Below are 20,058 nucleotides of genomic sequence, written 5' to 3'. Positions count from 1 at the left end.
CACCTCATTGAAATGATAAACACAAAGAAAAGATTTGTCTTTAGAAAGTTAAGGTTCATAACAAAACAAACTGTCCTCAATGTATTTGAGCAATCATAGAACATTTTCATTGGATTTCTAAATAACAGATGCAAAACCACATTCAACCATATTGCTCATGTATTTTCTTACTTAATTTCACCACAGGAAAAGGGGGCTCAAATGTAGACACCTTTTATTTTTTTCGTCAGTCAACTTGGCAAAATTATTGTATTTACTTCCTTAGACAAAAAAATGTAATGTGCATACTAAATTTAATACATTTCTCTCTTTGGCATGCATACAAATTGCTTTGACAACACAGATGTGTGGAACATTGCCACAACTAGATTCATATTGACACTGACATACAGTACAGGTACAACATAATCACATCCACTGGATATACAGTCCACAAATGCCATTCATATGGTGTGTTCACAAACAGGGTAGTGGTGATTTTTGAAAACTGACTTATTCCCTAATCTAAGTTACAGATTACAGGAATTCAAACCTGTGAGTGTTCTCAGGGAGGGTGGAGAGGCCCCATTTACATTGCATCGGATGCTGCAAACCACAGCAGGTTAGTGTCACTGAGCACTTAGGTTTTCTGGCTTTTGAAAGAGAGCTATGCATCTTTTTAAAGGAAATATATTATGCTTTTATTCATGTTCATACATTTAATTTGAGTTATTACATGAGAGATTTACATACATACTATAATGTTCAGAAAACACATACATTTCCTCATATCGACCAATGCTACAGCTCCTCTTTGGTTTTAGCACCAATCCTTTTAAGGCCCCCCTCCCGATGAAGCCTCCAGTCTGCTCTGATTGGCCAGTTGTCACACTCTGATGTGATTGGTCAATTGCTTCCATTGTCTGTAGGTAAGATCGACGTCTGCTCTCGCTTTACCTGGTTTTGTTAGAGGGCGTGCCAGACCGACCGCTAGGCATGCATTATGCAAATGTAGGCATTGTGATGTCATGTGACATTATGATAGCCCGGAGGTATCGGCCAGGCTGGTGACGAGGAGTTTCACACTTAAGGAAAGAAAAACTGAAAAAGCCTCATATTTCTCCTTTAAATGTTTTTTCAAATGTCCCTGATCCAGACCATGCAGAAGGAGATACTGTATATGAACTGTATTTCTGAGTTCTGCTGCTCATCGATTTCAGAGATCTGCTGCTTCATTGCACGTCGCTGTCAGTTGATGCTTCTGTTTACTGGACTGGCACAATAAGAAATCACAGATGGTCACACAGTTACAATACAGGTGTGATATTACCACGTTGGTTCCTTGGTGGAGCACCAGTGTCACACAAAGGACATTCCACTTATAGCTTCTAATATAACACATACTGTGTGAAAATGAAACAAAACCTTTAACAGTCTTTTCACTCTTTTCTACAGGCATTCATTCTCTCATCCTGACTGTGATATACACATAAGGGCGACATTATGCGAAACACTTATATTAGCCACATAGAGGAGGAGGCGAGACACCAGCATTCTATCCACACAGGAAGTTATTTAGTGAGAATTAAAGTGCAAAAACCTAAGTTGAACAATCATCAGCTAGGCTACAGCAAATTTCGCTTCACTCAAACTGGAGACTTTCAGGAAGAACACTTATTGATTGAAAGTGATAGGTGATGCTTTTCTCTGTTACATTCAAGCAGTTTTGATTCCAGTTTCATTCAGATTGGGTCGGCTCAGAAGAACTTAGCATGGTCCTCTGTCGTACTCAGTCAAGTACAGAGGAGGACAAAGCTTCACATTCAGTACCGATCTTTTTGTGACCTCAGCGAGACATCATTCGTACAAACTCTGTGGAGAGAGAGGGAGGATGACAGAATGCAGCAGTCGCACCACACTTCACAGGATACCTTGAATAAATAATTGGTTTGCGGAAGCTTCTTTACCTTCAAAGTCAACAAGCCCATCTCCATTTAAGTCGACATCCCTCAGGATATCTTCTACTTCCTTCAGACCCACCTGGAAAAAAATAGGTAAGTAGAGTGGAGCCCCACACTCCTGTAAAGTCCTGTTTCTACTGGCCAAAGAACCCACTAGCACCCACTAACATCTTGCTTTTGTCTGGAATGGGAATGGATCCAATCTACATTTTAGCACATACCTGCAAATCTTTAAAGAGGTATTTGAAATGTTGACTTTATGATCTTACCTGTTGGCCCAACAGCTTTCTCATTGCATCTCGGAGCTCGGATGTGCTTATGGCACCATCTCCATTAGTGTCAAACTGAGAACAAGCAGAGGAACAACACTGATGATGAAGATGCTATTAATAAATATCAACATGACCAGAGCTATGGGAAACAGCTTACTAAAAACTGAATCTAGACCCTCTTACCTCTCTGAACGCATCTTTTAACTCCTTTATTCCGATCATGTCAGCTGTTTCAGCGAGGAGTTTTGGGCCCATCAACTCTACGAAATCCTCAAAATCAACATGACCTCCCACTTGACAAAGATATTTAGGTTGAGATTTTGGCACAGAATTTCAAACCACAATACACATACAGGATATAGTTGTATGCATGACACGTAAATGCACAAAACAGGTGGGTCCTTACAGTTCATGTTTATCTGTTGGCTCAGCTCTATCAGCTCCATTTCAGTGGGCATGTATCCCATGGTTCTCATACAGTTTCCCAAGTCTTTACAGCTGATGAAACCATCCTTGTCCTTGTCAAATTCTTTGAAAGCATCACGCAACTCTGTTGAGAAATAACAAAAAATGTAGCAGAACCTGAACTGTCAACCAACATGTAAATACTTAAAACTTGTCTCCCCTCTGCGTTTGTTCTGTGAAGAGCTTTGACAAAACTGTAAAGCAATAATTTTACAAAACATTTTGTTTGAGTGCTTAACTTCAGTAAAGGTGAAACCTACCATCCATTTCCTCTGGCCGCAGCTCTCTGTCCTGTAATGAAATGACATTCGATCACTGGTCAGCACAGAAACAAAGGCAGTCGCCATAATCACACATCATAAAAAACCCACTCGTACAATTTATATATGAGTATCATGTAAACATACCCCCGACAACGCTGCGACTCGAGTGATGCCCAGACCTAAATCGGCAGCCTTCTCCATAACAGTCCTTGTCGTTGTTTTGTGAACTTCAACGTGAGGACAATCAACGATAAAAGATGTTAACTGGAACTATCTCACATCTTTATGACAAAACCCCCATGTATAAATCGTCCAATTCCTATCAAGAAGGACTGGGAACCATAACCCTCACAGTTTACAGAAGAATGTGGCCGTTTCTATTTTTTTACAGTGCTTGCTTACGATGAGCACAACCTTTAAAGGGCAGAAAGAGAGGCAGACAAATCCCAGAGCCCTCAGGGGTTAACAGCAGGAGCAGTGAGACGTCTAAACACAACAGTGAGGTGCTGACGTCAGCCTTGAGGAACTGTCTGACCGGAACCTCTGAGATAGAAACCACAGGAGAAGGCACCTGAAGATCCAGAATATCCAGTCAGTCCTGCATGCATGCATGCTCAACACCATCAGCACTTCCTCCATACATCACTGCCGGTTCATCATCCACCGAAATTTATACTGACAAGATCCAGACCACTGAAATATCTACTCAAAAATACTGCACTGTCTGTGGGCAATATGCAAATCCACTGAATCCACTGGTCTTTGAACAAAGCTTGGCTACTATAGACATGTGAGTGTTATCGATCCTCTCATGTAAATCTTGGCAAAAAAGTGTACTTCCCAAAACTTTTTATTTCTTTAGTATTTTATGCACTTACTATACAATTAAAGATATATGTAAATCTGTGAGAGGTGAACAGTGGAGCAAAGCATTGCTGAATCTGCATCGCTGCACTGTTTGACCTGTTTAAGCTAAAAAGGTTGGAAACCAGTGCTGTACCGCGTGTTACTTCTGCAATGAACCCTGTTGCATTCATGTGGACTGCATTTGTTCACAAGGTCCTAAACACATTTGCAGTCACTTGTGAACTTTTAGGCTCTTTTCTTTTCCAAACCTTTGTGTTCCCTTCACGGGCAGATGGCAGGATACCACTCACAAGCAGCAAGAGTGGAAGTCGTAAGAAATAATAGACCCACTAATATACACAAACGTCTGTGTGTGGAGCGCACATCTTGCAAACCATTCTTCGACATCCTACTTGGCATGTGTATTGCTAATTGCCCAGGGAAGTGCAGTGCCAAACTTGGTGCAATTTGGACCTGCGATACATTCAATATTGATTAGTTGAATAAACAGGCGACCAGCAGTCAGTTGGGGCAGGGCAGTGCTAACAGTCAGTATGTGGACTGTGTTGAACATGTCCTCCTCGACATCCTCTGATAAACTACATCAGTAAATGACCCGTATTGGACTATTTATCTTCAAAGTAAAAGCATAAAGCTTTGTATCAAGTTGAAAAACTGATTTATTTTGAAAAATTGTGAACAAGGGTCTGAAGATTGTGTCGAATGCTTGACAGACCTTTGAAATATATGAATTCAAAGGTGCAACATATGAAAAATTTACACAAATTAAGTGAATCATTGAAACATATATATAAACCACACACTTGTACAGGAATAAAGAAGTGCTTTAAAAGCTTCCCTGCAGATAAACCATGTAGGATGAACACAACGTTTCTAACTTCACTCTCCAATATAGATTGTTTTTAAAAAGCTCTGCACACAAACAATTAAAAGTGACAGTGTATTGTAGAACTGTTTGAAGAGGAGTCACTAAAGACAAATACGTTTGAAGAGCAGACACTGCACTAGTGATGGAAAATTGGGCCACAACAACCCAGAGAAGAAGTAGATATAAAAAGGATGTTTTGTCCAGACTTACGTACAGTCTGCCTGCACTTGGCCACGCCTTTACTCAGGAAGACACAGGTTTGTCCCAGTATGTTGCTCACGAGAACACAGTTTTGTGTCATGGAAACAATGGACTCCTGATAAGGCCAGAGATACCCTGCATGGCCCATCTCCTCACAGGGCACCACCCCTCTGAGTCTCCTCTCAGCATCCTGGAGCATCTTTCCAGAGGGGGAGACGGAGTTAGAGATCTGTAGAGGCTTCAGAACAGAATGGAATAAAGCTGCAAACTGAGAGAGGAGGACGTGTGACAGTCAACTCATTTCTCTCTGTAAGGTCTTGTGTGTTGTCCAGATATTATTCATGTTGTGAGGTTTACACAGTCACATTATGGGGACACTTAACCTCCTAAGTGAAGGTTAGAGTAAGTCTTCAGGACAGTGTGTGTGTGTTGTGTAACTGTATATGAAGCAATGTTAGGAATACAAAAACCAGGCAGAAATTGAAATACATCGATAAAGCGGCACATTGCCAACTTTCCACTCATTGTTCACAACTGTTTATGTGTGACGTGCGAACTGGCAACTCACACCTATACAGTGTCACTGGAACAGTAAACATTCTCCGATAAAGCGAGCTCATAAGCAAAGGGGAACTGGCTACATGTGTCCGCGTGTTGTCACAGAAAAAAAAACCTGATTCTGTGAAGACATTAGGAAACATTTTCTTCTCCTTTTGAGAAAATAGTGCGTGCTGCACAAAAAGAGCTGAAGCCATTGATCTAACACAAGGTCAACTGAATACACTGAAGCCATTTACAAGCAGCACGGTGGCAGAATAAGTTTCAAGTCATTATAAAGTAACGTGTAGTGTCATGAAAAAACATACGCAAACAAACGCTGATTTAAAATATTTTTGTAAAGGCTCTGAGTGGATATCATTAAAAACACACATACGGACAAATAACCTCTAAATCTTCTATAGGAATGTGGCAGTATGAGGACCTAACTTCGGCAACATCCACACAAGCTTGAGCAGAGGTGGAAAACAGCTGGTTGCAAAACACAAAGTATGCAAAAAAAGTATGCAAAACGACAAAACAAAAACTCATACACCACTGTAAGTTTTATTACCACTTTAGTTTTAAACCTGCAATAAAATCCAAAACTGAGAGAGACAGAGTGTGACATCAGTATATCACACTGAAAACAGTCTTACCGTTCTCAGGGGCCAGTCTAAGCAGTTTCCCATACCAAGAGAGAAAAGACACACTAAAAAGGACCATGAGGACTTTTTCTCCGTCAAGTTTGCAGTTTGGGTTTTTAGAGGAGTAAAAACTCTGGTTTCAGCAAGACCCATGAAGCCCGGGGTGCTAACCTGCAGCTGATAGAAAAAAAACAACTGTGAACTTCACTGTCTGGTGTAAATGAAAGTATAAGCAAAGCGTGGCCAGTGACACTCAAAGAGAGAGAGGGAGAGAAGGAGTGAGAGTGAGAGTGAGAAAGTAAATGAGAGAGGGAAGTGAAGCATGAAGTATGCCTATTAAAGGAAAAGAGGTTGAGCGTCTGTGGGATATTTCACCGAACTGTCACACTGACCAAACTGTTGTAGCGTATCTGTGAACGACACAGACGATTCAACAAAGCATCGCAGACACCACACATCAGAATAAACAAGAGGGATGTGATAAATGGTAAATGGTCTGTGTTTTATACACTGCTTTCCTAGTCTTGAACACTCAAAAGTGCATACAGTGCCAATCACCCATTCACACATATTCATACAGTGCATCTATGGGCACAATTTTTTCTACGAGGGTTCAGGGTTCAGTATCTTGCCTGAAAACACACGGCATGCAGATGGGAAAGACTGGGATCGAACCGACAACAACCGCTGTACATCTCAGCCACAGCTGCTGTCATCTTTCCAACAGGGATATACACACAAAACTGCACCAGAAACCTTTTACCCCAGGGTTACAAACACACACACATACTACCACGTATTTGCTGTGTTTGTGCTGTATGAAAATCGGAAGCAGGCAAGTTTACAAGAACACTATGTAATGACCTATTTCCAGCTCCTCACCTGCTCTTTCACATACCAATTTGCAACCTTGAGATTGCATTCGGCTGGCACGCACTGCTGCGTCACAGCAAGGAGGTTCTTGATTTGAAACCTAGGGGATGAAGCATTAATGGAGAGTCTAAATTGTCTGTAGGGGTGAGTGTGTGAATGGTTGCTTGTCTCTGTGTTGGCTGTGTGATACATAGGCAACCTGTCCACGGTGCATCTCGCCCAATGTCAGCTGGGATTGGCCCTCCCCCTGCAACCCTCAAAGGATAAGTGCAAAGATAATGGACGGCTGGACAGAGATTGCATCTTGAATCCCCGTGTTGTTCTCAAATCATCTGCACATGCATTTGTTATTCTCGCCTCACTCCCCTGCGCCACACACATCATCCTGTGCCCTCTGCAGTCAAAGACAAGGTCACCATGACCTACAGCAGCCCCGTGGCACCAACATGAAGACTGTGAGAGGCAGCAATACAGCTTCTGCAGTCTGTTTATGTATGAGATTTTTTAAATCCGTGTATGTTTGCACATATGTTTAAATCAAAATTAGATTCAAGGTAGTCGATCACCATCTGTTCACATTTGGCAAGTGAAGCCACCACTTGCAGCCAGAGGAAAAAAATCCTGTTTGCTCTGAATGCATTGTTTAGACAAAATGCCAAAGGCAGAGCAAAGCGTATATATCTCTAAAACCAGGTGTTACATTCCTGCCCATCATTGACCTCCTCTCCATCTCTGTCTCATCAAAGACCTTTTACAGGTCACTCTAATGTTTTCACAGAGCTGCTCACACACTGACTCATGGGATATTTGTAGAGTATAGTCATTCATTCTACAAGTACTGGAGGATTTTCTTCCCCGAAGCCACAATAGATGCTTCAAGTGATCCCATAGCTGATAGACGCCTAATTCTCAAATCTGTAAATAACCTCCTCATTCAGGATCAGGTTAAAATCCAAACACCACACACAATGCCACATGGTGGAGCTTTGTGGGGATTTGTAATGTAAAATTGAAATTGGTTGCAGACCTGAGCTCTGTGAGGTAAAATTATGCAAATCCACATCACTGATACCAGCCCAAGCATATTAAGTGGAACTTATTTCTTATGTATAAATAGACAGCAGGCTCAAAATAGATCCCTCCATCACCAACGTGAGCATCAAAGTGATTTCCTCTAAACACACCACAACAATTGCTGCAGTGATGATGCAGGAACATGAATAAACATCTCTGTTTTTCACCAAATACACATTAGCACATCAGAGATTTGCACCTCTGTGATATTGAGCATTTTAAAATGCCCCATCACATCTAGGGAACGGCTGACTGGCCGAGGTCTGTAGGAGGTAGTGCTGTATTTACAAATTATATAAGAAATGAATGTGTAGAGAAGAAGCTTTTCCCTGTCTATATAATCCATCAATATGGTGATGACAGTTTTATGCAGACTGCATCACAAAGCACAGTGGCGTGTATTGATTGGAAACGTCATTGAAGCCAGTTACCGTAACAAAGCATTATATTTTCAGCAGAGCACTTCTGCAGGGGAAGCCTGGTGAACATAATGGATTTGATGTTTTTTTTTTAGATTAAGCCTGCCTTACCAAATACACCTTATGGTCTCTGTGGTAACCCCTCTCATTAAACCAATAGAATATAGGCTCTTACATGCAGAGGATTTGGGTTTGGGGTGCCACTACCACAGCTTGTCAGGGGCCACGAAGCTCCCAGGAGCTGCACTTCAAACTCTTTAAAACTGTATAACTGAAACTATGAAGGATGATTTGATCCTTTCAACATTTAGTGGTGTAGGTGTACATTAATGTCTCTATTTCCATTACCTGTCCAAAGAGTGAATTGAGGATGGTGCGTAAATTGATATCGGATGCAGAAGAAGCAGCACTGGATCTCCTGGAGCGACGGGATGACCTGCTGGACAGCGGGACCAGGGAGCAGGAGGACGGGGAGGGACTGGTGACCTGGCCTCCTGCCCTGTTGGCCAAACCGGCCCCCTGACGGTCCCTCGGCTCACAGAGAGGAGCCCTGTCGTCGTTGCTGTCCGAAAGCGAGGGCACCCTGGGGACCGGGCGGCTGTGAGTGTGACAGCGACGGGGATGCTCGGGCTCGGGTTCCCCTGCCGCTGGAGGACGGTCCTCCCGGGTGTGCTTCCTGCGGTGGTGGTGCCGGTGTGTGGGTTTGGAGGACCTGCAGCGCTCCCTCACACCTCGGCCCGCCTCGCCGCTGTTTGGCGGGTCGGGAACTTGGCTGTGGGTCGGGGCATGAGACTTGCACTTGTCCCGAGTAGCTGCGTGATCACTACTGTCCTGGCTGTCGACGAGGGACGGGTGGCACAGGGGTCTCCGGGCGCTGACGTCGCACTCGGCCGACCAGAAGGACTCCTCGGCTTTGCTGATGCTGCTCCGGAGCGCGGCGACGGGACGGTGGTGGTGCTGGTGCTGCGGGTGGTGATGCTGACTTCTCCGGCTCTCTGCTGTGCGCTCAGGGAGGTGTGTCGGTCTCCTCGCTGCCGCGGACGATTTCAACAAGGAGGTCGTGGATTCAGATTTTGGGAAAGAGGAGCTCATAGCTGCGGATCTGTTCTATTCCGTCTCGGTGGGTTGATCCTCCATCATTCTCCTCTCCATCGTCGGTCTGCTCTCTGCTGAGTTGGGCTTCATCTCTCCACCTGGTTGCTGTGCAGCAGCAGCAGCAGCGCAGCCGGAGCGCGCACACACAGCGGAGCACACACGTCGCTGCAGAGCGCGTCACCTTTTCATTGATGTGGATGCTCGTCTCTGTGACGTGGGTGTAGACGGTAGTAAGGTGTAGCCTGCCAGTGGTCGGGAAACTTCCCCATGACAAAGATAAACCCATTAGATAAACACTACAGGAGGTGGACATTTGTCCAACTCATGTATGAGCTGGAATCTTAAGCAGAAACAAATACAGCAGTCTGATTCTGTAAGGACACATTCTCCATACAAGAATGATGGAAATCAATACTATCAATAATATCCAACCCCGTCTTTGTCAGGAAAGAGTGAATTCTACTTCACTCAAACCCTACTGGCCTAAAGCAACTGTTCATTTTTTAGTTCCAACATGTGGCATGATCAATTACAGGCTGTGTGTCATTGTTGTCCTCCTGGTGGACAAAATATGAGAACACCAGTGACCTATCCACTGCAATTAACTGTAACAATTATAGCAACATCTCCATGTGTTTAAAAAACCACTACAGCACAAACTAATGGATTTGAGAGGCTGGTGTGATTCTGGCTTCACTGCTCACCTCCATTTGAATGAAATGAGAGTTTCTCACTTTGCAACGTGGAGGCCCAGAGGAACCCGTCAACTACAGAGGTCTGTTGAGGTCTAACAGAAATGTATTTTTTTTTCATTTATATGTGCAAGAGTTAGTGGTGTCACTGTATATTGCTCACAATGCTTATGCACATATGTGTATGGTCAAGGGACACTGTGCTGCAACCCTATAGAAAGGGGTGGAGGATGTTATTTGGCACTGAAAATTTGAAAAAAGGGAATACTGAAGAAGCAGGTCCTCAGGCAGGAGTAGGTGAAAATGTTTTAAGAAAAAACTGCTGCCTCACAGCAGACTGCCACCTCCTCTCTCCCCCCTTCATACTGACTGGCATTTACTGCAGCCTCGGCCGCCTGAACATACCTGCCCTGGTAAGTATAGGCTGGGCTTAACAGGAAGACAAGTACAGAAACCACAATCAACACTACGATCCAAAGACCGAGTTAGTACTCTGGGCTACAGCTGACCTCTCAATTCAATATATCTGCAAAAACACAGAAGATAAATGCAACAACCTGAATATAATACACATTTTAGTCAGGTCACCTTGAGTCTGCCCAGCTCCTCCTTTCTCCGAGACGTGATCATGACCTGCTGATCTGACCCCATGCACATCCCTGGCAAAAAACAACCAAACAGAGCAACATCACAAACATAACAAAAACTGTCAACCCATCCTTGCAGTAAAACAACTCAAAGAAGTCTCTCTACATAATCTGATTGATAATCAAAATTCAAATAATAATCAAATGACCAAAATCTTTTAATGTAGGGAGACTGGGCCTAGCGAAAAACTGGGAAAAGCTCTCTTTTCAGACACACACACACAATTCTACTCAATTCAAATTCTCCAAGCACATACCATTGCATATTTTGTGGTCCCATAGTGATGTGGCATTAAAAAAACTGAATGATATTTTTTTGATATTGGCTATTTTTGTGATTGTATCATGAGACTGCTATGAGAAACACCAGTCTGATTATTGAAATACAACACAAACTATTGGATTTCACAGGTTGTGATACTGGCTTCACTGCTCACCTGCATTTGAATCAAATTATGTCAAACAAATTTTCACTATGTCAGCTGTGGGGCCCGTCAAGTTGTGTGAATAGTGTGCATTAAGAGGTTGAGAATGAATCACATTTTCACATTATTATGATGCGTTAGAATATTTATACTACATGAAATGTCTTTTCGAAATGCAGAAAGGTTCTGGTGCACTGATGATGACACGTAGTGTTTTGCTCTCTTTCAAATAAACAGAAGGCTTCACTCTGGATTCAAGGCAGTGATCTAAGAATAACTACTATTGTTTACTTTGATGATTCAACAGCTGCAACAAAAACAATTCTGTGTCCACAAAGCAAGCAGTCTATACATACAGCCACTACTGTCTTCCTACATGAGTGAGCCTATATGTGTTATTATTGGTGATTATTGGCATCATGTCAACATGTGTCTTCATCCATCACAGATGTGGAGACAGGAACATACCATTGGAGATTCTCATACAGTGAAGGATGCTGATGCTGTGTCAGGAATCCCTCTCCTTGGCTGTGGAGACAGATGCAGCACTAAACTTGAACCTGTGCGTGTATTCTTTATGATCCCATGAAGTCACAATGACCCTACTGATTTTGTTTATGTGATGTTCTTATTGCCTCAGCATTTTAATGCTTCCCATGCTGAGGCTACAAAGACCTGGCAGAAAATAACTGCTGCTATAATGAAAAAACAGAGCAGTGACAGCATGGTTGCATGCCTACGCCTCCCTGTGCCACTGCAACTAAATTACATCTGGCTGAGAGGAAGCAACACAATTTATTTTGTCCTCTTGCTTAAAATGGAAAAGTGTATCGTCGATACCAGAGTAGCATTTTTGCAAAATACTTTTTTTTCCTTCTGAAATGGTTCATTGAGCAGAATGTTATAGATTAAGATCGTACCATGTGATGTCCACATCTCTTGTTCTGTGTACAAGTGACACCTCTGACAACAGCTGGTTAGATAAGATACCATTTATTAAATGTACAGAAATACTGTTCAAAATCCACACAAGACTGTGTTAAAGCACAAATCTTTAATCCAAATGTAAACAATATGGTTGCCCCATCATATACTATAAAGCAAATGCTTCGGAATGACAGATTTCATCGTCTAAAGTGGATTTACAGCACTCTTGATTTCAAATCTACAGTAGGTATGGACAGCTCAATGTGAGTGTCGATGTCGTCCGATGTTGTAAACAACTTGAAAATGATCGTGCTTCTGTAAACATTGGCATTGAGTCCATGATTATCTTGAATTGCAGTGGACTTGTAAAGCTGCTAAAGATGAATTTTCTCTACCTTTTACACTGTGCACGAACACCCATTAAGTGCTGTCGAAGAATCAAGGGTTGTGGCTTTAACAATGGGCAACGCGTGGCGCTGCAAAAATTACAGAGTCCTGAAATAAAAAAACATCACAGAACAACGGAGATAATACTTCATAAACATTTTACAGAATCTACAAATTCAATCTATCAAAATGATCTCATGGTTGGCTCTTTGAGAACGGAGAATGAAAATGCCATCACTTCAGCTGTAAAATCAAGACAACACAATAGTTATAGCATTGAAGACAATCATTTCAAAACATCTCAGACTGTTCAGTAGTTTTTTTTCTTTTTAACTCGACCCTATGTACAGAAATACAAACCTGATATCAAATACAAGCAAATTACAAGAGTTTAGTAAATTTACCAAAAACACTTCATTTCCAGTGACACAGCACAGGCCGACTCACACAGTTGGACCTAAAAATGTGCTTCTCTAACCATGTCTTGAGAAAGCAGGGCTGACTTTTCCAAAGGGGAGCACAATCAACTACCACAGCAGCAGGAGTCGTCGAGACAGAGACGTCTGGAAACATTCATGTCACGACTGGATTGGACCTCACTTATCAAACCACATGTGGATGAAATCTGTTTGCCTTAATAATGATTAACACAGGAGCATGTCATTGTAACCACTGCGAACAACAGATCTATCTGCAGTCGCCAGTTTAGTCAGAATGTCTTAAAATCCCAAACTGTACAGCCTGTAAAAAACCAAGCTCGAAATTTGACTGAAACAAACATCCCGCATTGATTTATTTAATCATCCTGTATCAGTCCTTCAGTGTTACTTTTGCACAAATACATCATGTAAGCTACAATCACTGAAAATATACATTCTGTAAGCAGGCAAAAATTTGTTGTTCGTTTGTTCTGAAATGAAAATATTCTAACCCACTGACAGTTGAGTCTTTGTCAGACACGAAATGTTAAATTGAAGTGGGACTGGATATGTTGATTCATGTAAAAAGTTGAATGATCAAATATCTTAGCCCTTGCAGAAATGTATGTAGGTGTAGATAGATATGTCTGAGTAAAAGAATCAATACCACAAGATGTTTAGTGTAGTTAAGTCATGTGCTGTTGCCTGGTAGGAGGTCAGGGCACATAAAGGTTAGCTCGATGACTGCAGTTCATGTAAAGCGAATACTGTAGAGTGGGTTAGCCTATGGACCTCATAAGCTGTTTTCAGACATGACCTCTAGGTAAAATCTGGAGAATTGGCTATGGAGTTTACCCAGAGACTGCCTTTCACACATGCACAACACAGCGGGAGGTTTTCTGCATGGATGTGTTCACAACAGCATCAAATCCCCCTCATTATTCAGAAGAGAGGTGGAGCAGCCAGGTGCAGCTGACAGAGACATGAAGTGACGTATTAACTCCGCTACAGAGATCACGTGATCATATTTACAGCACAGCCATCAGCTCTTATCACCACAAACCCATAGATGTATATTTGTTTTCTTTTTCCTTTTGCGCCTGTCGCGTGTTAGAAGGACCATTGACTCCCCCACTCACTCGTGGTTAATCCAATGGAAGATCCCCTGCTGTACTTACGGATTGAATTCTCCTGGATATCTACAGAGTTTATGCTAGGTTACGGATAAAGTCCATATAAACTGCAGAGCATCATCAAAATTCAATGGGTTCTTCTTTAGGTCACTCCCCACCCCTTCACAAAATTTCACAGATCGGTTCTGTAGTTTTTGTGTAATCCTGCTAACTAACAAACAAACGCCAATGAAAGAAATAACCTAACATGTCTCTGCTATGGTTTTAATACACTGAAGTAAAATGTTTGTTGTGCACCTGCTAAAGTTTGGAGTACGTTCCCATGTGGCTGTCTTTCAGTATACAGGCAAAAACATGAGTATGATTGATAAAGGAGGCCCAATGTTTCGTCATCTGCTAAGAAGAGTTATGACAGATACTGTATGTACACAGTGAATGTGAGAGCTGGTCTGGAGGCAGAGAGAGAAAAAAAAAGAAGAGTTGCTCCCCAATCCTACAGACACCTCTCTAAAGGCCATCCGTCTCTCGCTTGGACATGGTTCCTCACTCACACCTATTTCCCTTCCCTGTCCTCTAAACGGCCCGGAGTAAAAATGTAGTCCAAGGCTTGTCTCTCAGCAGCGGCCACGTTGGGGTGCCACAGGTCCACCATGAAGACCACCCTGGGGCCGTCATCTGCACCACCTGCAAACACACAGGGAAACACAGCAGAAGAAGAATCAAGAACCTTGTTTTGTCACTGTTTTGAACTGGAACCAATATCATACTTGTATTAAAAAAAAACTAAAAATTATTGGATAACAGCCTTTTTAGGTCAATCCTCATTCAAGGAATAAGTTAAAAAAAAAGGGGCAGAGTGCAATAAAAGATTCCCTTGTAATCCCTTCTTACCCTCGTGAAAGGCCCTGTGGAGGAAGGAGTCGTCAAAAAGCAGACAGCTGCCCTCGGACCAGCACTGTGGCTCTCCACCGACCACGAGCTCACAGGAAGGGGGAACTCTGAGACCTGCCAAAGAAAAAAAAATCCATCCGTGGGTCAGACTAGATACAAGGCATTTTGTGTTGCTAACCAATCTCACATGTGACACATCCCTCAAAAAATGTTCTGTTAAAGGTTCAGTGTGTAAGATTAAGGTGAAAAAGATCTATGGGTAGAAATTGAATGTAAAACAATTATAGTGACGTTTTCATCTAAATTGTACAAATTGTCGTTTTGCTTACCCTAGAATAGGTCCTTTATATTTCAATACTTTATCGGTAGTGGGTCCTCTCTACGGAGTCATCCAAATTGGACAAACTAAACACCTTTTGAGTTTTTATGACAACTAAAGCCTACCACAGGTTGTCTTTCATCTTTGGAAGGAGAGGGTGAGGTGAGGGGTATTCAGCTGCAACATGCAACTTCACCACTAGATGTCACAAAATTCTACACACTGAACCTTTAAAGCCTGCATTATACTGTGCTGAATTAAAGCTTCCTGCAATATGTACTATCTACACCACAATAAACTACAGAGTAGAGAGGCATATATATCCAAAGGTGCAATGAAAAGAAAATTGTTAATTTGCTTAAACTTATCTTCACCCATGTGCTTCCCTCGGTTTAAACTCAACAGCAGCTGACTCACTGCTCCTCTTCTCATTATTGAAATCATCTGCTGTTGTGTTCCGTTCGATGCCTGACACATCACATGGCAGAATCAGTAACACTTCACTCTCTTACCCAGGTGGCAGCGCAGCCTGACATTCGTCGGACCATAATGCTCAGTGATCAGAGCTCCAGGCGTCAGCACAGAGAAGCAGGCGTTGCCGAACACGTTGTTGGCGATGAAGGTTCGCAGCTGTCCCAGCACCCTCCACGCCCGCGGACATCTCCTCACATTAAGAACCAGAGGGGTGCCTTGGTTAACGAGGTAGTAGGTCCACCACTGCCCGCGGGGAGTGCTGTTGACCTTCCAACCCGGCGGGAGAGGGGAGCCACTGCGGGCCGGAGGCTGGTGGTAGATGCTCTCAAACTCAGCCAGAAGGGCAGGGAAGCTCTGCTCCAGCAGCTCCACGTCATGCCTCTGTATCTCCCTGGAGAAAAAAGGTGCTGACGGCAGGTCTGGCAGAAAAAAGACCTCTGGCCGCTGGATAGTTGGTCGGCTATTAAGGTAGCGGCCTTGATCACGGACTCCTTTGTGCACCCTGCCCATACCTGACCAGGTGTAGCGCTTGGCGTAATCCTGCAGGCTGTGGTAGAGCCTCTGGTTCAGGCTTTCCCCAGCGCTGGTGCAGCGGAAACACTCGGACGACTGGCAGAATGCGAAACCGTTCTGCTCTTCCAGCATTAGTCCATGTTTCCCTTTGCCCCTGCCACGACAGTCTGAGCTCATGAAGCCCCCTACAACGCCACCAATCCGGCCAGGCCCGGCCAGATACCTCCCACGCAGGGGGCTCGAGCCGTGCTCCCGGCCCACCCTGTAACAATACCACATGAATAGCAGCAGCACGCACATGGCTATGGCAAAAGCACAGATCTCACACTCCCTCACAGACTGCATCCCTCCGGCCACCATCTCCCTCACACTCTCCAGCGACCACTCCATCTCGGCTCGTTTCTCGTTTGCTGAATCTGACGTTAAGGGTAACAAAAAGTGCTGATGGAAGAGTCAACACGTCTTTTCTTGATTTTCCTGATCGCAACTGTAAGGGGCCTTAAACTGCACACAGGGCGTTAGTGGGTCTGGTGTCAAGCAGCTCTTATCACCGCCCCCCCGAATGTAAACGTAAGTCTGCTGATTTGATCTGACACACTCGCTCTTCAGTGCTAACATTTCAACACTCTGCAGTGAGGGAAGCGTTCTCCTTGCATGGTGTCTGGCTGTGCGGCATTTGTGCTGCTCCCTCTCTCGTTCTCTCAGACAAATGCAGACAGACACCGCGCCTTAGGGTGATCAGTTCTCTGGAAAACAAAGACAGAAGGAGCAAAAAGAGGGGATGAGAGGGGAAGAGGACGATTGTAACTGAGAAGAGTTAAATCACAAGAGTGATGAGATTGATCTTAATGCTGGAAAACTAATGCTTGATGTTGTGTGAAGTCATATGCAGGAACATATTTACACTTTTACTTTGTGTCTGTGAAAACAAACGTTGCTGCTGCTCAGGGTTTGACAGCATCCTATGTGCACCACATGTAAAACTACCTGTAAAACCACACACACACACACTTTGGAGACTATTTGAATTTCAACTCTCCACACACACATCCCTGTGCTGCACTGTGTAAAACCATGAGTCACGGGAACAGTGCTGCATTTAACACACATCTCTCCCCCCGTGCACACGCACTAAACTAAGCATTTAGTAAACATAAACAGTGTTGATACCCACCCACGTTATATTTAATTAGCATTCATAGCTTTGTAAACAGAAGCTGCATAACTGGATCCTCAGGGGAGGGTCGGATGGATAGGGTGGGTGGGAGGTGGTAGTCTGTGTAATCTGCCTCAGTAACAAATACAGACTGGATTACATGGTTGCGATTATATAATGGTAATGGACCAGCAGCTAAAACGCGAGGAAGAGCAATGCGTCAGCTGTGATCAGAGCTCCACGGTGCGCCCTCACCAAAAATGGTCGGGCAATCCTGCTCCAATAGATCCTCCCCCACATCCTGCCTAACAGCTCCAAGACGCCCCCACATATCCCCCCCCCCCCCCCGCCATACACACACACTCCCGCTGCATTTTAGAACCATCACACACAACCATGAAGCCAACACACACACGCAAGCACGCACACACCTATTGGCTTTACTCCTCCAACACTCCCTCCATGTAATCTGGCCTGGCCACTGGAGCTGCTGCACCCAGGGGCCATGGTGCCACACAAAGTGCTGGCCACAAATATGGGTGAGCTGTAACGCTCAATAACCCACGATAAACAAGCAGGTTTCCACGTTTCCCTCGTGGATGGATTGGTGCACAGGTTTGCAGGATCCATACCTACTCAACATTCGTGGCTGTGGCCGGTGGAGAGGAGAGGCGCACAGGTGTTTCTCCAGGCGAAGCTGCGCACCACTGCAGTGCACACAGCAGACGATCACTTGCCAACATTATAGGGAAAACGCACAAAAGAAGTCCCGAGTGGAGCTGACACGCATCGTATTCTGGAGGGAAAACAATAAAAAGCTGTCCTACCGACGGGTTGACTCCCAGTCTGCCTGTTTGTGTTGCACGGCAGCGTCAGATAGGCTTCACATTATATTGTTGTAAATAGTCAAGCTCCACCGGAGGAAGCCACCCAGAGTCAAGGCCAGAGGAACATGCAACGATACTTCCAGTCGCACCTTTTCAAAATAGACGTCATGGTCAAGCAGGGGTTGAAATCCTTCAGCAAAATGCAAAGGAAGTGACAGAAGTCTAAGCACCTCCCACCTCCATACAAGACCACAGTGCAACAAGTTCAAGATGCAAGCTGGAATATGTTCGACACAATAGATATTAAGAGACTCAAAATGATTCATTCAACAAGTTAGTGAGTCATGTCAATGAAAGTGAAAGTGAAACAAAGAGGTAGACTGTTAAATATAATGGTCAAAATCAATCCAGGAGAGGCAAAGTATTCTTTACAACAACTCAACTGATCTATGTGAAATAAGTGGAGTGCACCATTAAAGGAAGGCTTTCTGATTTTTTGGGAAATGCTTTTTTTTCATATTTGTTGAAATCCTTTTCACCTCCGATAGTCATCAATATCTACCAGTTATCAGCCGGTGCATGTGTTTTGGGGGCGTAGCTTTGACGAGACAGTGGTTACATATTTACACAGTGTAGCCTGCTCATGCTAACTTCCAGGATTAACAATAGCTTTAAGTCAATTGCCAATATCCCAACTGATTTGAGTGACCAGGTCACTGGGACAAAGTTGATGACACAAATTTGTTTGTGCTTGTGGCTGCTCAACTATTTACACTAATAAGGATTCACTTACTTTACCTGGTGTAGCCCATTGACTGTTCATAAAAATGGACGATGCATCTCTACTTCCTCACACTATCCAGAAATGAAGCCAAAAATATCCCAGTAACGAACGCTGCCATCTTGTGCATGGAGTTGCTGTAGAGAGATGCCCTTGAAACATTCGCTCCACCAAACGTCTCAGCTGTCAATCATGATGTTTCACCTCGTTTTCATAGCATCAAATAACTCAATTAAACCCAACTCACCAAAAATGAGCACTTGGACATATATCATTGTATAAGAACAACCTAAAATGACAGAAACCATCTTCAAAAAATGTATATGATGTGTACTCTATGACAATATATATTATATTATTCATTGTATATATATATACAATGAAAATGCAGCACAACTAAAAGCCTACAAATTAAGACTGACAGCCAACTGTGGTATATTCATTCTTTTATTTTGAAGGCAGTTTTACCTTATATCCGGTACAGCTGTGGTTTTCTTTGGTTGACTTGACTCAGATGACAGCCTCCCTCTTCCGTGTGTCTCGTGGCTCACCCATCGACTGTTTGACGCGACTGCAGACAGCATTTCCCAAGATGCCGTGCGGCTCTCTTGGGCTTCGCCCGCAGTGTCACAGAGCAGCAGTTTGATGATGATAGTTTATGACACGACAACATTGTCAACACATTTGAACACAGAAAAGTCCAACTACAGACCACATGCTGGGGACCTTACCCCCCCCCCCCCCCCCCCCCATGGCAGTGAAGTGAAGACTAAAGATTTAATGATAACCATGGCACAAAGGATCAGTCTGAGTTTCCCTGACTGGTCTGTGTGTAGAATGATCTGACACATATCGCTTTGGTATAATAACAATAATCACAATAATAATAACAACAACAACAATAATAGCAATAATAATAATAACAATAATAATAATAATAATAATA

At 43.4% G+C, this 20,058-nt stretch overlaps 2 protein-coding genes across 9 annotated transcripts; both read right to left on the bottom strand.

The window, feature by feature from the left end:
* Window positions 1-197: 197 nt before the first annotated feature.
* cabp1a (calcium binding protein 1a) lies at window positions 198-9,653 on the bottom strand. Of its 6 annotated transcripts, none has more exons than XM_069524162.1 (8): window positions 6,073-6,337; window positions 4,890-5,075; window positions 2,938-2,968; window positions 2,619-2,762; window positions 2,396-2,505; window positions 2,210-2,284; window positions 1,947-2,019; window positions 198-1,851 (listed from the first exon to the last, which is right to left on the bottom strand). In XM_069524162.1, exons 1-8 carry the CDS (start codon window positions 6,211-6,213, stop codon window positions 1,826-1,828), a joined length of 786 nt encoding a protein of 261 aa, XP_069380263.1. In that variant the 5' UTR covers window positions 6,214-6,337; the 3' UTR covers window positions 198-1,825. The 6 variants fall into 6 exon arrangements, with proteins under 6 accessions (XP_069380263.1, XP_069380261.1, XP_069380262.1 ...); XM_069524160.1 differs by having other exon boundaries at window positions 4,890-5,114; window positions 6,073-6,336; XM_069524161.1 differs by having other exon boundaries at window positions 4,890-5,066; window positions 6,073-6,336.
* A 2,609-nt stretch (window positions 9,654-12,262) lies between these two features.
* Window positions 12,263-18,485, bottom strand: asphd2 (aspartate beta-hydroxylase domain containing 2). 3 transcript variants are annotated; one of them, XM_020094039.2, is made up of 4 exons: window positions 18,137-18,485; window positions 15,874-17,094; window positions 15,043-15,156; window positions 12,263-14,835 (listed from the first exon to the last, which is right to left on the bottom strand). In XM_020094039.2, exons 2-4 carry the CDS (start codon window positions 16,736-16,738, stop codon window positions 14,705-14,707), a joined length of 1,110 nt encoding a protein of 369 aa, XP_019949598.1. In that variant the 5' UTR covers window positions 16,739-17,094; window positions 18,137-18,485; the 3' UTR covers window positions 12,263-14,704. The 3 variants fall into 3 exon arrangements, with proteins under 3 accessions (XP_019949598.1, XP_019949599.1, XP_019949600.1); XM_020094040.2 differs by having other exon boundaries at window positions 18,332-18,485; XM_020094041.2 differs by having other exon boundaries at window positions 18,141-18,422.
* Window positions 18,486-20,058: the final 1,573 nt, after the last annotated feature.

Source organism: Paralichthys olivaceus, chromosome 4 (assembly GCF_024713975.1).
Source record: "Paralichthys olivaceus isolate ysfri-2021 chromosome 4, ASM2471397v2, whole genome shotgun sequence".
In the NCBI taxonomy this organism is placed as follows: Eukaryota; Metazoa; Chordata; class Actinopteri; order Pleuronectiformes; family Paralichthyidae; genus Paralichthys; species Paralichthys olivaceus.
The sequence above is the reverse complement of the archived record's forward strand: the minus strand, read 5'-3'. Positions and strand labels throughout refer to the sequence as shown.